Here is a 14,400-nt window from a genome sequence, read left to right as displayed (position 1 = left end):
GTAGTGTAAATGGGCCGGCGTAAGCCCGCCTAATTCAAATTAGGCTGGTAGGGGGCATGTTGTATGTAAATGATTGGTGACCCCACGTAAATGACGCGCTTTACGAACGGCGCATGCTCAGTATCACGTCTCATTTTCAAAGTAAATTACGGCCGCTCAATGCTTAGTCGACGTGAACGTAACCTACGCTCAGCCCCATTCACGGACGACTTACGCAAACAACGTAAAATACGACGTTGTTCGTATGTTTCCGACGTCCATACCCAACATGACTTACCCCTGCTTTACGAGGGGTAACTTTACGCCGGTCCGACGCCTTACGTAAACGACGTATCTTGATACGCCGGGCGCACGTAAGTTCGTGAATCGGTGTATCTAGCTCATTTGCATATTCAACGCGGAAATATACGGAAGCGCCCCCAGCGGCCAGCGTAAATATGCACCCCAAGATACGACGGCGTAAGAGACTTACACCGCTCGTATCTAGGCAACAGTGAGGCGTATCCGATTCTATGAATCAGGCGCAGACATGCGACGCCTCACACTCAGTTACGACAGCGTATCTGGAGATACGCCGTCGTAACTCCTTTGTGAATCCGGGCCTGTGAATTCAATCAGGAATTGGTTTGCATGGGTGATCCGAGTCCAGTGCGGGGGGGGGGGGGGGTAAAAAAATAAAAAATAAAAACGGTCCCTGCACCTTTTTTGTGCGAATCCAATGTGAATTCAGACGTACAACTGTAGGGCTGAATTTGCATCGCACAGACATCGCATGCAAAGTCTGCGTTTGCATTAGTGTAAAGCCAGGCTAAATAATTATTTCTGATGTCAAGTCTAGAATTAAAAATAACTTTTAGCTGAACTGGAACATCCAGATTATGTTTACTAAATAAAATATGTAATTATTACTAAAATAATTAGAAATATCTTTTTTTTTTTATTATGAAGTGCCGGTTCACACCAGCACGACCGAAGCGGACATCCCTGCGGCTTGCATACGACTTCTTTAACAGAAGCCAATGCAACTTGTGATGAAGTCGTCCTAAAGTAGTGCAGGAACCCTTTTTCGAAGTCGGAGCAACTAGAACAGTTCAATTGCCGTTAATGGGATGCGACTTGTCATGAGACAAGTCGCGGCAGTGGGAACAGAGGCTAAAGCAGCTTTATCACACTCTTTAACCATCTTGCATACACACTTGGCGAAGAACGTCACCAACCTTTGTGTACGTCAGCAAGGCAATATTGAATACACCATCTCCACAGTACCATGTGAACAGTAATGCAGTAGAGGTGTCGGCCTACCCTACGGCTAAGGTTGCAATAATATCTGAGCGACTCAGAATCGTGGGCAGAAACACGCATTTCTTCCTGCGCTTTTGGAAACTTGCGTCGCACTTGATCCTATTATTTCTTTAACACGTTACCCCAAACATGGGTACAAGAGCATTTTCCATAAGAAAGCCATGCATCGCTAAATGTGATTGAGCCAATTCAATGTAATAGGCTGTCACACCACAAACGTTAAATGCTAAAATGCACAAACGCGTCGCTACACTCAGATGTGAGTGTAGCCTAACAGGTGTAATCTTGTTTCCTTTTCCATATCTGCTGGCAGAGGGCAGAACCTGAAGGCAGCCATGACAGGAGGAGAGGGTGTGGCTAATTTACTAAAGCTAGAAAGTGCAAAATCATGCGCAGCTCTGCATAGAAACCAATCAGCTTACAACTTAGGCTGCATTCACACCTGAGCATTTTGTCGCCTGAAGCATGAAGCTCCAAAACGCTAGAGGGGAAAAAATACATTATTCTCAATGGAGATGGTTCACATCTCCACTCCAAAACGCCTGACGCCGAACGCCTGAAGCTCAAACAAGTTCTGGACCCTTTTTTGTCGCTCGAATTGAGCGTATTTGGGCGTTTTTCTGCTTTTAACATTGGTGACCCTAGACCTGTCCAAAATTGCGGTAAAAAACACTACGCTCAGGTGTGAATGCAGCCCTAAAGTGGTTGTAAAAGGTAATTTATTTATTTTTTTACAATCTATACGTACCTGCTCTGTGCAGGACTTGGTCCAGCCCCCTCACCAACAACTTTGACTGACAGCAGCGGGGGCCCAATGGCTCCCAGTGCCCCAGCTAAGCCGGGAAGATATGAAATTGAGTGGAGAGAAGAGCTGCAGAAGGACAGTGCACAGCGCTGAATCAAATGAAGGGCTCAAGTATGTAAGAAAAAAAAAAAAAAAGAAGGGGGGTGGGGGTTGCAGCAATACTAATGCCTAAACATTTTTTCTTTACCATAATACATTAGGCTCCTTTCTGCAGAATCCATCTCGCAGAGCGGAGTGCATCTCCTCTTACTGAGCAGAGTTGGACCCAGTCCAGCTTTCCTCTATGGGGAGATCAGCTGAAAACGAACCGCCTGTGTTTTCACCAGATTATATCTGGTTTGCCAGATGGATGGAAAATAGGACCTCCACCCGTCTGAATTTCGCAGACAGGATTGGATAAGGGTGGATGTCAGTGGACACGTCCGCCGGCGTTGAATGGAGGGGGTCCAATCGCGTCTGACAGGCGGACCTGATCAGACAGCAGGTGTGAAAGGACCCTTAAGGTTTTAAAAAAAAAAAAAAAAAAAAAAAAAAAAAAAAAAACTTTTAGGCGTAAGAACCACTTTAATTGAACAAGCTGAAGTTAGAAGCTGATTGGCTACCCCATGTCCAGCTGCACCAGATTTTGCACTCTCCAGTTTTAGGAAATCAACCCCGATGTGTCCGATTTCTCCAGGAAGGTGACCTAATATTTAATAATAATAATATTTATATAATAATATTTTATTGTTGTACATCGCATGCTGTGAAGCCCTGTGGCAATAGTTACCTGGTGATTTTTGGATTTTGGGCAACTTTAACGCTGCGATCCATATTTATTTTTTATGCAACCGAGACAGCTAAATAGAAGGTTGTGGTTCAGCAAGCCTTGGTAGAGCTTTTTTTTAAAAAAAGCAATACATTAGGTGTGAATGGGTTCATTCACCAACTTTAACTTCCGAGAGCCTGGAGAGAGATTGTTTTCAGCATAAAGCTAAGGCAGGAGAATAATGATCTGCAAGGACATCCAACTTTGAGCCAAAGGGAGTACAGTTTATACAGCTATTGATAAAGGTAAAGCTGCATTGTTATTATTTAGGTGGGGAAATTCATAGTTTTACAAAGAATATATTGATTTTTCAGATCTTTAAAAAAAGGTACAGGGCAGGGAACTACTGCAAGATCCCCTATAGCTACAAATAATAATACAAAAACAAGGGCGGTTGCTGTTGTCACACGCCTCCTTTGCAGCATATAATATGCCTAAAACATTCATTACAAGTGCTCTTTGATAGAAAAACATACAATTTTCTTATCTTCTGTGTTGAAATGATTTGGAGGAGAGGGCCAAGGAAATGAACAATGCAAAATCACGGTTAGAGACTTTGAAAGATGAATTCTGATTGTTTTTTTAAGATGCTGCACTTTGCATTACAGCCATTTGTGATATTGAAGCGGCGGCGAACACAAACTGGAGACCTCTGCAATACGCAAACACAAAATGAGTGAAGCCTTTTAGTGTGGTTACTAAATCTGTGAAGTCTTGAAACTGCCATATGGCAAAATTAATGAAAATCAATTGAAAGCTGGCAATGGAGGGGGGGGGGGAGAAGACAAAATAAATAAAAAAGCAATGCGGCGTCGTGGGCAGTAATAAAAAATAAAATAAACACCTAAAATAAAATTATAACAAATGTGGTATAAAATTCATTTCGTAAATTACAACCGTATTGTATCCAAATCTGTGGAAAGTGTCCTTAGCTTTGAGTTCTCTGAGTTACTCCAGGGACTGGATCCCCACAAATTAATGTTACTGTTCCATCAAATAAATCCTCCATGCTGACTGCTACTAGTTCTGTAGCCGTAGCTTGGTTGGTTTGGGAATCTGGTAGTGCCACAATTACTTGGGAGCCGGCCAGTTGCGATTCATCCAAGGTGATCACTTGCTCTGTAGTAGCGACTTGCTCCTGGGTCTGTATAACCTATGGATATTACAAAGCAGGTTTAGAACAGTTACAAGCTATTCATCAAAGTGGAAGTAAGGCGTAGATCTATCCAACTAAGCTTAAAAACTAGTCTGCCAATTTTATAGAACAGGGGGTGTCCAACTTGTTCCCCAATACAATATTGTAAACTTACTTAAAGTGGATGTAAACCCGATTTCTTTTGTACAGTATAAGATTTCCTATCATCTGTGCCCAGTCTTGCCACACAGAGTTAAACCAGCTCTGAGCAATCCTCTTATTGTTCAGTGAAATAAAACAGACTTACAGAGAAAAACCTTTGTCCGTTCCGCCCCCTTGCTGTGAGTGACAGGTTATTTACATATCTCATGCACTAGCTTGGAGACAGGCATTATTTTTTTAATTCCCACCCCCACTCCTTTTCTGAAGTCATGTGGTTACTTTCCTGGGTTTTGACTGGATGTTAGTGATCATAGCAGAATTCAGGGTAAGAAATACACAGGAAAAAATGCATGTTGACAAGGGGAGTGTAGAGGAGGGCGGGGAGTCTACTGACATCACAACTCCACCCACCGAGCTCCAGACAACAGATCCACCCACAGAATCTGTAGTTTTTCAGAGGGGGTAACATTTGACAGGTGAGGATACATGCAGGAGGCATCTATATCCATATAGATCAGCACTATGGCAGTAGTTTAAAAAGGATGAGAGTGGTTTTGCATCCACTTTAAAAAAAATAAAATAGTAAAAATGCTCAGCGTACACATGCAGCTGAGGAACAATTTGACAATGTCTCTTTACTGGACTTTTATACGTTTTATCTAGATTTTTGGCCATCTTTCATTTACTTGACGGTGGTGGCATAACCCAAGTAGTCATGAATAGGAAGTCCTGGGATGTACAGTTAATAAAAAAAATCGTTTTTGACTATAATATCACTTTATGGATGAGACAAGTTAAAGTGGAGTTCCACCCATAAATATAACATTACATCAGTAGTTTTAAAAAAATGTCATTAGTCCTTTACGAATTTTTTTTTTTTTAGATGCCTTCAAAGTGTTGTTGCTAGGCAGAATAGTTAATCTTCCCTCTTCCTGCACCTAGGTGCTTAATGCTTCCTAACCTACACCGCACAGACTTCTGGGAATGTAGTGGGTGTAACTTTCCAGGAGTCTGTGCACTCCCCAGTCTCAAAGAATCATGTGACTTGGACAGCACAGGTGCTGAAACCTGATCTGACACTGCTTGTGCAGCACTGAGCATGTGCGAGAATTGCAAGGCTGAAATCCAGGAAGTCATACAGTCTGGCTTCATGATGCCCACACTTAAGATGGCCCCAGTCAATTTCTATTTTATAAAGTGTCTAAATGCTGTAACAACCTAACAAAACAGACCTTAGTTTACAGACTAACTTTACTAGAATACATTAAGCTTGTGTATTACAGGGGTATTTATATTTAAAAAGTGAAATTGTGGGTGGAACTCCGCTTTAACAGAAAAATCCAGAAGTGAAGGAACTTTGCCAAGTACAGATTTCTAAAAGTACAAAATCGTAACATACCTGTACAACCTGAGCATTTCCTGTATCGGTTTCTTCTAGTACGATGTTGGGGTGGTCGTTTTCATAGTGTGTCTCTAGCAGAGTCTGGGAAGTAAAAAGTTCACCACACAGTTCACAACCAAATGTATTCTCCGTCTCATTAAAGTGGTTGGCAGCCACATGGTGCTGCAGGGCTCCAGGAAACTGGAAACACTCGCTGCAGTAAAGACACTGGAACGGCTGAGACCCTAAAATGGACAAAAATTAACAAAAGTCAAAGCTAAATAATATGCAAAAAAAAAAATAAAAAATATGTTTGTGTAACATAAATGTAAGAGAAGGATTGTTTTGCCTTAGCGAGATGTGCTGTGATCTGTAGAAGTCGTAACATTTCAGATGTAGTGTAATTCTGGGTCATTAAAGATATATATAGCTAGATTCAGTAAGAGTTCAGTAGATACGCCGACCTAACACGGAATCTGCGCCGTCCTAAGTTTAAGTGTATTCTCAAACAGAGATACACTTAAACCTATCTAAGATACGACGGCTTGCACCGTCGTATCTTAGGGTCCAATATTTAGGCTGGCCGCTAGGTGGCGCTTCCATTGAGTTTGGCGTAGAATATGTAAATCACTAGATACGCCTATTCACGAATGTACGCTTTCCCGTCGCAGTAAAGATACGCCGTTTACGTAAGGCATTTTTAGGTGTAAAGTTATACCATCAAATAGCTGGACTAGTAATGTTAAAATTTCGACGCGGGAACGACGGCAATACTTAACAGTTTACGTTGTTTGCGTAAGTCGTCCGTGAATAGGGCTGGACGTAATTTACGTCCACGTTGAAACCAATACGTCCTTGCGGCATACTTTGCCGCAATGCACACTGGGATATGTACACGGACGGCGCATGCGCCGTTCCTAAAAAACGTCAATCACGTCGGGTCAACCCATATTAACATAAAACACGCCCCTCAGCCCAATTTGAATTAGGTGTGCTTACGCCGGCCACATTTACGATACGCCGCCGTAACTTAGCAGGCAAGTACTTTGTGAATACAGTACTTGCCTAGCTAACTTACGGCGGCGTAGTGTAAATACGCTACGCCGCCGCAAAGATGCGCGCCCCTAGCTGAATCCAGCTAATAGTATTCAGTATCAGTCATACACATATGCTCTTTCATTAGTATTTGAAAGGAGAGGGCCAGTTTCTAGGCCAGAGTTGACACCTAGATGCCAATAAAAGATCCCATCAGAGTAAACATAGATTGCCACCTTCCTGAAGCCTCAAAGAAAACTTCTAGTCATCTTGGTTACAAGGATCCGCAGGGGCAATTCACAAGGCACCAGAAGGTCTGCAAACTTTGATGGCATCAACAGATCTAAGGAACCTATTTTATCTCTCATAAAACCTAAAATATTAGCGGCAGAGATGAAAATAATTCCTTCTGACAGTACACATGTTGAGTTATGTAAATCTGTATTTGTAGCATGTGTAGAATCCTAGAGAAAAACACAAAACCGTTGCGGCAGGCAGGGATTGGTACTGTCGCAATCGGACTAATGCGCTGGTGTCGGAAATCCTATCCATGACCCAGCAATCAGTGCCGTTTTTGGCCAATTTGACTTTAGGACACGAAACATCCTGTGGGCTGAGACGGGAACACCCCTCAGGGTTGATTGGCCAAGGGCTAAAAGTCCAGCCCACATCCATATTTCAATAAATTGGGGAACCCGAGATATGGACGAGGTTCTTCCAGGAATCCAGTTCAAAACTTGGGATTCCTCACACGGTTTCCGGCATGCTTCTACTTAAGGATAAACTTCTGTAAAGTTTATTTGTTTTTATCCCTTTTTATTTTTATAGCAAATTGCCAACTGTGTGTCTTTTTGTATTTTTTGGTACCGCCTTTTACTTTGTATATATTGTAGAGGAGAAAGTATATAGAAGGTTGAACTGATCTCGAAGAGTAACCAGTGCATCCTTTGCCATGGCCAGAGGAACCCCAGATCTGGAGGAAAACTTGTCCAGGTAGTTGTTGAATCTGAAATCCAGGAAATCCACGTCTCAAACCTCTGTCACAGATGAGTAATGCCAAACACCTCTGGATGAAGTGCCATTCACCTGAGTAGGTCCACCTGCTAGCTTTCTACAGCTGGAATGTGCACAGTAGGCTGAAACATGCAGTTCTGCCCAAACTTGAATCTGGTCTGCTTAATTTGAGCTGTGTGACCTCTGGTTCCTGCCTGAGGGTTGATGTATGTCACACCTATGAACACTCCAGTATGTTGAAAAGGAGACAAGCTTACTCTGGTGACCACGTCCCCTGCACCGAAAAGGTGTTCTGGACACTTTCCCAGCCTGTCAGACTGGAATCAGTCATGAAGATCCTGCAGACCAATAAAAGGAAGAATTTCCCCAATGCCAGAGCTGGATTTATTAGCCACTAGGTTAAAGAAAACCTGATCTTGGGTGACAAGTAAATCGAGAGACTCTACTGTTCCACAATGGCAATGACTCCCTGGGAAAGGAGATGACCAAGGTGTAGAGGTCTGCTGGATGCTGCAGAGAAGTTGGCAAGTCAAAGGCAAAGAGCGAAACTGCAGCATGTAGCTCCTGGATACTACTACCATTAACCAGGTCAGGGTAAAAGCGGGGGTTCACCCAAAAAAAAAAAATTATTTTAACATGACATTCAGCTGAGTTGTCAGAATGACAATCGGTTGTTTTTTTTTGTTTTTTCAGTGCAGCACATACCGTATTTTCACCGCCGCTTCCGGGTATGTAATCTGCGGGACTGGGCGTTCCTAAGTGATTGACATCCTTCCGACCGGCGCATACAGCACGTCACTAGTTGCCGAAAGAAGCTGAACGTCGGTGCGCAGGCGCCGTATAGAGCAGACTCGCAGTCCGGCTTCTTTTGGCAACTAGCGACGCGCTGTATGCAACGGTCGGAAGGATGCCGTGGAAATTGCTGGATAAAGAGAGGGGCTCAGGTAAGGAATAAAAAGGCTGCTGCACAGATAAAAAAACCTTCTACCTTTACAACTCCTTAATATTTCTTTTTGAAAATAAACATGTTATACTTACCTGCTCTTAGCTATGGCTTTGCACAGAGTAGCCCCAATCCTCTTCTTCTGGGGTCCCCCGCTGGAGCTCCAGGGTCCTTCTCCTCGGCAAGTGCCCCCATGGAAAGCCACTTTCCATGGGGGCACCTGTGCGTGCTCACTCTTGAGCCATTCCATCTGCATCGATTGACAGAGTGGGCGGCTCGTCCCCACCCCCTGCTCTGTACAATATTTGATTGACAGCAGCGAGAGCCAATGGCTCCCACTGCTATCAATCTGCCCAGGCATAAGGGAGACAGCTGCTCTCGTGTACGTCGCTGGATCGGATCAGGCTCAGGCAAGTATAATGGGGGAGGGATTTCGCAGCACAGAAGATTTTTCACCTTAAGGCTTAAGAACCACTTTAAGGATTAGTTAGTTGCCATATATAAAAAAACATTTTTATCTTTACTTATGCTTGAATATACCATTCATAAAATGCAGACTGCGATGTTGAGCCTGTGGTGTCTGAAAAAGTTGCCTCTAACGCTGCAAAAAAAAAAAAAAAAGGGAAACACTGCGATTTGAAGAGGGGCTGATCATATGACTGACAGGTCACGTGTCATAGCTTTCCTCATGAATTATATGTCCTTGACACATGTGCAGGCTATAACAGACACTCCCCATCACTCACTCTACATTTTCCAGCTCATCTGAAATTTTCCTTATGGAGAATGTTACTTGCCTGAGTGTTTGCATTTGAAGTGAACTTGTAGTGCGGCAGATGTGGGGAAGGTCTGCTTACATTTCTCACAGTCATACCCTTTCCCATCTGAAATGGAAAAGAAAAGGGGCTTTGTTATTGTTAGCACACGGGGGGAGGGGGGGGATCTGTAAAATATGAGACCGTGGGCACAATTCACTAAAGGTTATCACATGCGTTATGACGGTCACGGGACCACTTAACGAATGTGATAACAAAAAAGTAAATTCACCATTGCTCATATGGGGTATCTAGTGTAAACACCAAAAATGCTTCTTAAATACTGCATAAAAAGGCATTTTTAAGGAAATGAAATAAAAAAATGTTTAAAAAAATGAATGCGGTAATTAAGTAGCGTTCCAAGCTTGCAATAACTATGCGAGAAGTATGGCAATGGTCATGCCAAGAGTTGGAGGTAAGTAATTGGTTTAAAAAAATTGTCAGGAAAGTGTAAGCTGGAGCAGGTGGCAGCTAAATTCCACTCAGGAGTGCCCTCTGAAGGCTGGCTGACAGTGTGGCACAGACGATGGAGCCCTTTGAATCCAGTCTCCTGGAATTTAAAGCCGAGGTTCACCCAAAAGTGAACCTCCGCTTTTCAGAACCCTCCCCCCCTTCGGTGTCACATTTGACACCTTTCAGGGGGGAGGGTGTGCGGATACCTGTATAAAACAGGTATTTGCACCACTTCCTGGTATAGACTACGACGGGAGTCCGGCCCCTCCGCGTCTACCCCCCCCCCCCCCCCCCCGGCTCCCAGAACACAACGGGGACCAGTGGGAAATGCGCAGCACGACTCACACATACGCAGTAGGGAACCGGGCAGCGAAGCCATTCTTTTTTATACCCACTGTATATTGCTGCTCTTCAAATTTGAACTGCAAACATTTTCTTACATTTTAATATAGAGTAAATGGTTAGAAGCTTTGTCAAGGTTTTAAAAGAGAAGTATGTTTTTTTTATTGGCCCATCATACTTACCTAGGTGGATGCAGCATCTCTGTGATGCTGCATCTGTCCCCACAGCCTCTTCACTGAGAAGCGAGCAATGGAACACCACTAAAGACTCGGTTCTCTCACTTCCCTGAGCGGAGAGCTGCTGCCTGTCAATCAGCAGCTCTCCTGTTCTGCTCCTCCACGCTCATTGGAGCCCTGAGCTGTGGAGGGGCGGGGAGTGGCCGTTCTCAGTGGCTCGCTGAGAGGCTGAGACGGACATCAGTCCAGGCACCTGGTGGGACCAGACTTTGGAAGTTGGGATAACGCTGTGCCTGGACTGATCCTGGTGACGTCAGCAGACCGCCCTCTGCTGAAAACAGGTCACAGGAGTTCAAAACTAATTGCACTCCTGTGACCCTTAGGATAAGCCTAGCCAAACGAGCCTAGGCTTGACTTCTCCTTTAATAATGTTTTTGTCCCCAACTAAGTAGACTGCCTCATTCTTGCCCCTACCTTAAAAGGGAGAGGACTTCAAGAGCACTCAACAGACCTTCCTCCCTCAATGAAAATAAAAGAGGGGTTTATTGCTGTCCGGGACAACAGACAATACATTTCACTTGTTACCCTGATGACACCATAGCAAGGAAGAGGATATCTCCTGTTTGAAAAACACAGGCAGTAGAAAAAAAAAAGACCCAACAGAATCTGACCTTTCCTGATCCCTAACTGTCAGAGCAAAACAAATGCAATCACATCCAATGTTGAGGAGTCAGTCATAGATGCAGTTAGATTATGAATTAATCGAATAGTCAAGAAAATGTCATGTACTGGAACAATCGCTGTGGTACACTCACCGGGATGCTCTAATTTCGTGTGTTTCTGGAGTGTTGAGGTGTTGGAGAAAACCTGTTCACAGGAACTACACTGCGCAGCAGAGAACTTGGAAGAACGATGATTCTGAGCAGCAAACAGGTCTGGATGATGTGTGCGATTGTGGTACCATAAGCCGGACAGTTGCTGTAGAAAAACCCAAGAGGATGTATTCCATTATAAAACACAGCACTTGATATAATGTCCCAAGTATTCATCTTGTGCAGCTGGAATTTACCATATTATCTAGATGATGAGCCTGTGAAACTACAGCCAAAGTGTTCCCAAGTCCCAGCAGCACAGACTGTGCTTTCCCCAGCCTTACCCACACACATTGAGCTTGATGAATAAAACTGCTAAAATGAGGGTCTCAGGAAGCATAGCAACCAATTAGATTTATAGTTCAATGTTTTTATTCAAATTAAAGCGGAGTTCCACCCAAAAGTGGAACTTCCGCTTTAAGCACTCCTCACATGCCACATTTGGCATGTCTTTTTTTTTGGGGGGGGGGGGGGGGGGGGGGGAGTGGGGGCTTCGGTAGGAGTGGGACTTCCTGTCCCACTTCCACCTAGGGACTGCCCTCTGCCCCTAGATCAGGGATATGCAATTAGCGGACCTCCAGCTGTTGCAAAACTACAAGTCCCATCATGCTTCTGCCTCTGAGTGCCATGCTTGTGGCTGTCAGAGTCTTGCTATGCCTCAAGGGAATTGTAGTTCTGCAACATCTGGAGGTCCGCTAATTGCATATCCCCGCTCTAGATGATCTCCTGGGACACGTCACAGGTCCCAGGAGATTCGGGGGGGGGGGCGCAGCGCGACTCGCACATGCACAGTGTGTGCCCGGCTGTGAAGCCGAAAGCCGCCACGGTCGGGTGCCCAGAATGTGAACGGAGGCGCAGAGGAGAGGAGCGATGCTCCGTGTGGCCGCATCGCTGGACCATGGAACAGGTAAGTGTCTGTTTATTAAAAGTCAGCAGCTACACATTTTGTAGCTGCTGACTTTTAATGATCAGTAAAAGGCTGGAACTCCGCTTTAAAGAAAAGAAAAAAAAAAAAATTTCTAGCATGCCATCAAGCATACTAGCGTGAGCTACAGTATGCCTTTATTTTATGGCGCCGTACTCACAGTTTAATCCCGTAGTGAAGTTTCAGACTCCCCGCGGGGAATGGGCGTTCCTATGCAGAGGGAAGATGATTGACGGCCGGCTATGGCGCGTCACGCTTCCCGAAAATAGCCGAAATAGGGCTTGGCTCTTCATGGCGCCTGCGCAGTCAGCTCCTAGTCTGTGCGCAGGCGCCGTATAGCGACGTGAAGAGCCAAGACCTATTCCGGCTATTTTCGGGAAGCGTGACGCGCCATAGCCGGCCGTCAATCATCTTCCCTCTGCATAGGAACGCCCATTCCCCGCGGGGAGTCTGAAACTTCACTACGGGATTAAACTGAGTACGGTGCAAAAAAAATAAAGGCATACTGTAGCTCACGCTACTATGCTGGATTTCATGGTAGAAACTTGTTTTTTAGGGTGAACCACCGCTTTAAGACAAAAGTCTCCCGTCGGAGGTGAACTTACAAATAGTTAGGTGGCATGGGCTAAATAACAAATCATCAACATTAGGCACCATTGATACAAGAGTGGAACACAAAGATATATATGAGCAGAATAAGACGACATGCAAGCTTAGCAAAAAAAGTATCCGTATGAATACCATAATAAAAGTGTCTGCCATAGTAAGAAAAGATCAAGGAATAAATAGAACACTTGTTACTGAATGTATAAATGTAATAAAAATAAAAGTCATCAAGAAAAAGAGAAAGAAAAATGAATATAAAAGGAGGAGGGGGGGGGGGTCTCTTCGAGTCCTCCGTAGTCCGCCAATACAGAGTGAATCTAAAGCCTTATACACACGATCGGACTTCAAACAAACTTTTCCGAAGGGCGTTGCCATACATACGACAGGACTTTTTCCCCAAAATGACGTGGGTTTTCTACTCTTTACCGCCACCCTATGGTCAACTTCTGCTATTGTTGGTTGATTTTAACATTGGTTCTGAGCATGCGTATTTGTACTTCGGACTGAAGTCCAATGGATTTATGTACACACGGCAGGACTTTGCACCGTAGGACTTTTGTTGCCGAAAAGTTTGTCCTTGTGCAGAGTGAACTTTTGTCCGATGAAAACTGGATTTTATTTTTGAAAACCTGCAAATTTTGAAGTCTGTTGTCAAAAAGTCTGATCGTGTGTATGGGGCTTAAGGGTCCCATGTTTTCTTGGACATGGCTTCTTATTTTGAAGGCTACACAAGTTTATTGTTAAAGTAGAACTATAGGCAAAACATTTTTTTTTTGGACAGAGCAAGGGAGGGTTGGTTTTAAAAAGGTTTACTTAACATTGGCTAGGCCAGCTTTTTGTTGGACTAACTGTACGTTCGTGAATAGGCGTATCTCGCTGATTTACGCATTCTAGGTGTAAATCAGCATTCACGCCCCTAGCGGCCGGCCTAAATAGACAGCTAAGATACGACGGCGCAGGCCGTCGTATCATAGCTAAATTTAAGTGTATCTCATTCTGAGAATACACTTAAAGATACGACGGCTTAGATTCAGAGTTAGTAGATACGCCGGCTTAACTCTTTCTGAATCTAGCTAAAATACTTTTTTGCAAAATGTGAAGCAAAGAACTAAAGCTCCTCCTTAGAAGAGCAATACAAAATATTAATATTTTATAGTTATCTGACAAAACAAATTCCACTTAAGGTAAAATGTTGAAGCCACATACCTGATATGCCTTATCACAGATATCACAGTTGTAAGGCTTCCCCCCAACATGGGTGACAATGTGACGTTCTAGTAGAGAGGGGGCGCTGAAAATCTTCTCACACGACGGACACGGGTGATATTCCTTGGAATGTACAACCTGAATGTGTTGTCTGTTCTCCTCCAAAGTTGGGAAACTCATTCTACACTTCTGACAGTCATATGGATCTTCAATGTCTGGAGAAAAGAAAAGAGATTCATCGGTTGCTTTTGGAGACCAGGTCACCAGAACTAGTGTCCCCATTGGAAGATTTCCACTATATTACTTTTCTGGGGAAACCCCAAAAATGTGTGATTTTCTTTTATGTCTACTTTCAATGAGAACGGTAAAAAAGACAAATAGAGAGGGTGAATCTCTATAAGGCACAGGCAACAATAAAAA

The 14,400-nt window shown here is 43.9% G+C and overlaps 1 protein-coding gene across 1 annotated transcript in view; it reads right to left on the bottom strand.

Moving 5' to 3' along the window:
* Nucleotides 1-3,479: 3,479 nt before the first annotated feature.
* The window catches only part of ZBTB40 (zinc finger and BTB domain containing 40), a 39,833-nt gene continuing 28,912 nt past the window's right edge, over nucleotides 3,480-14,400 (bottom strand). Inside the window, exons 14-18 of the mRNA XM_040326291.1 lie at nucleotides 13,981-14,195; nucleotides 11,187-11,349; nucleotides 9,383-9,469; nucleotides 5,612-5,838; nucleotides 3,480-4,068 (exon numbers count right to left, since the gene is read on the bottom strand). Of these exons, the coding sequence (XP_040182225.1) occupies nucleotides 3,844-4,068; nucleotides 5,612-5,838; nucleotides 9,383-9,469; nucleotides 11,187-11,349; nucleotides 13,981-14,195 (917 nt within the window). The 3' untranslated portion in view covers nucleotides 3,480-3,843. The remainder of the gene's footprint in view (nucleotides 4,069-5,611; nucleotides 5,839-9,382; nucleotides 9,470-11,186; nucleotides 11,350-13,980; nucleotides 14,196-14,400) is intronic.

The sequence above is a fragment of the Rana temporaria genome, chromosome 10 (assembly GCF_905171775.1).
Source record: "Rana temporaria chromosome 10, aRanTem1.1, whole genome shotgun sequence".
In the NCBI taxonomy this organism is placed as follows: Eukaryota; Metazoa; Chordata; class Amphibia; order Anura; family Ranidae; genus Rana; species Rana temporaria.
This window is presented reverse-complemented; position numbering and strand designations above follow the sequence as displayed.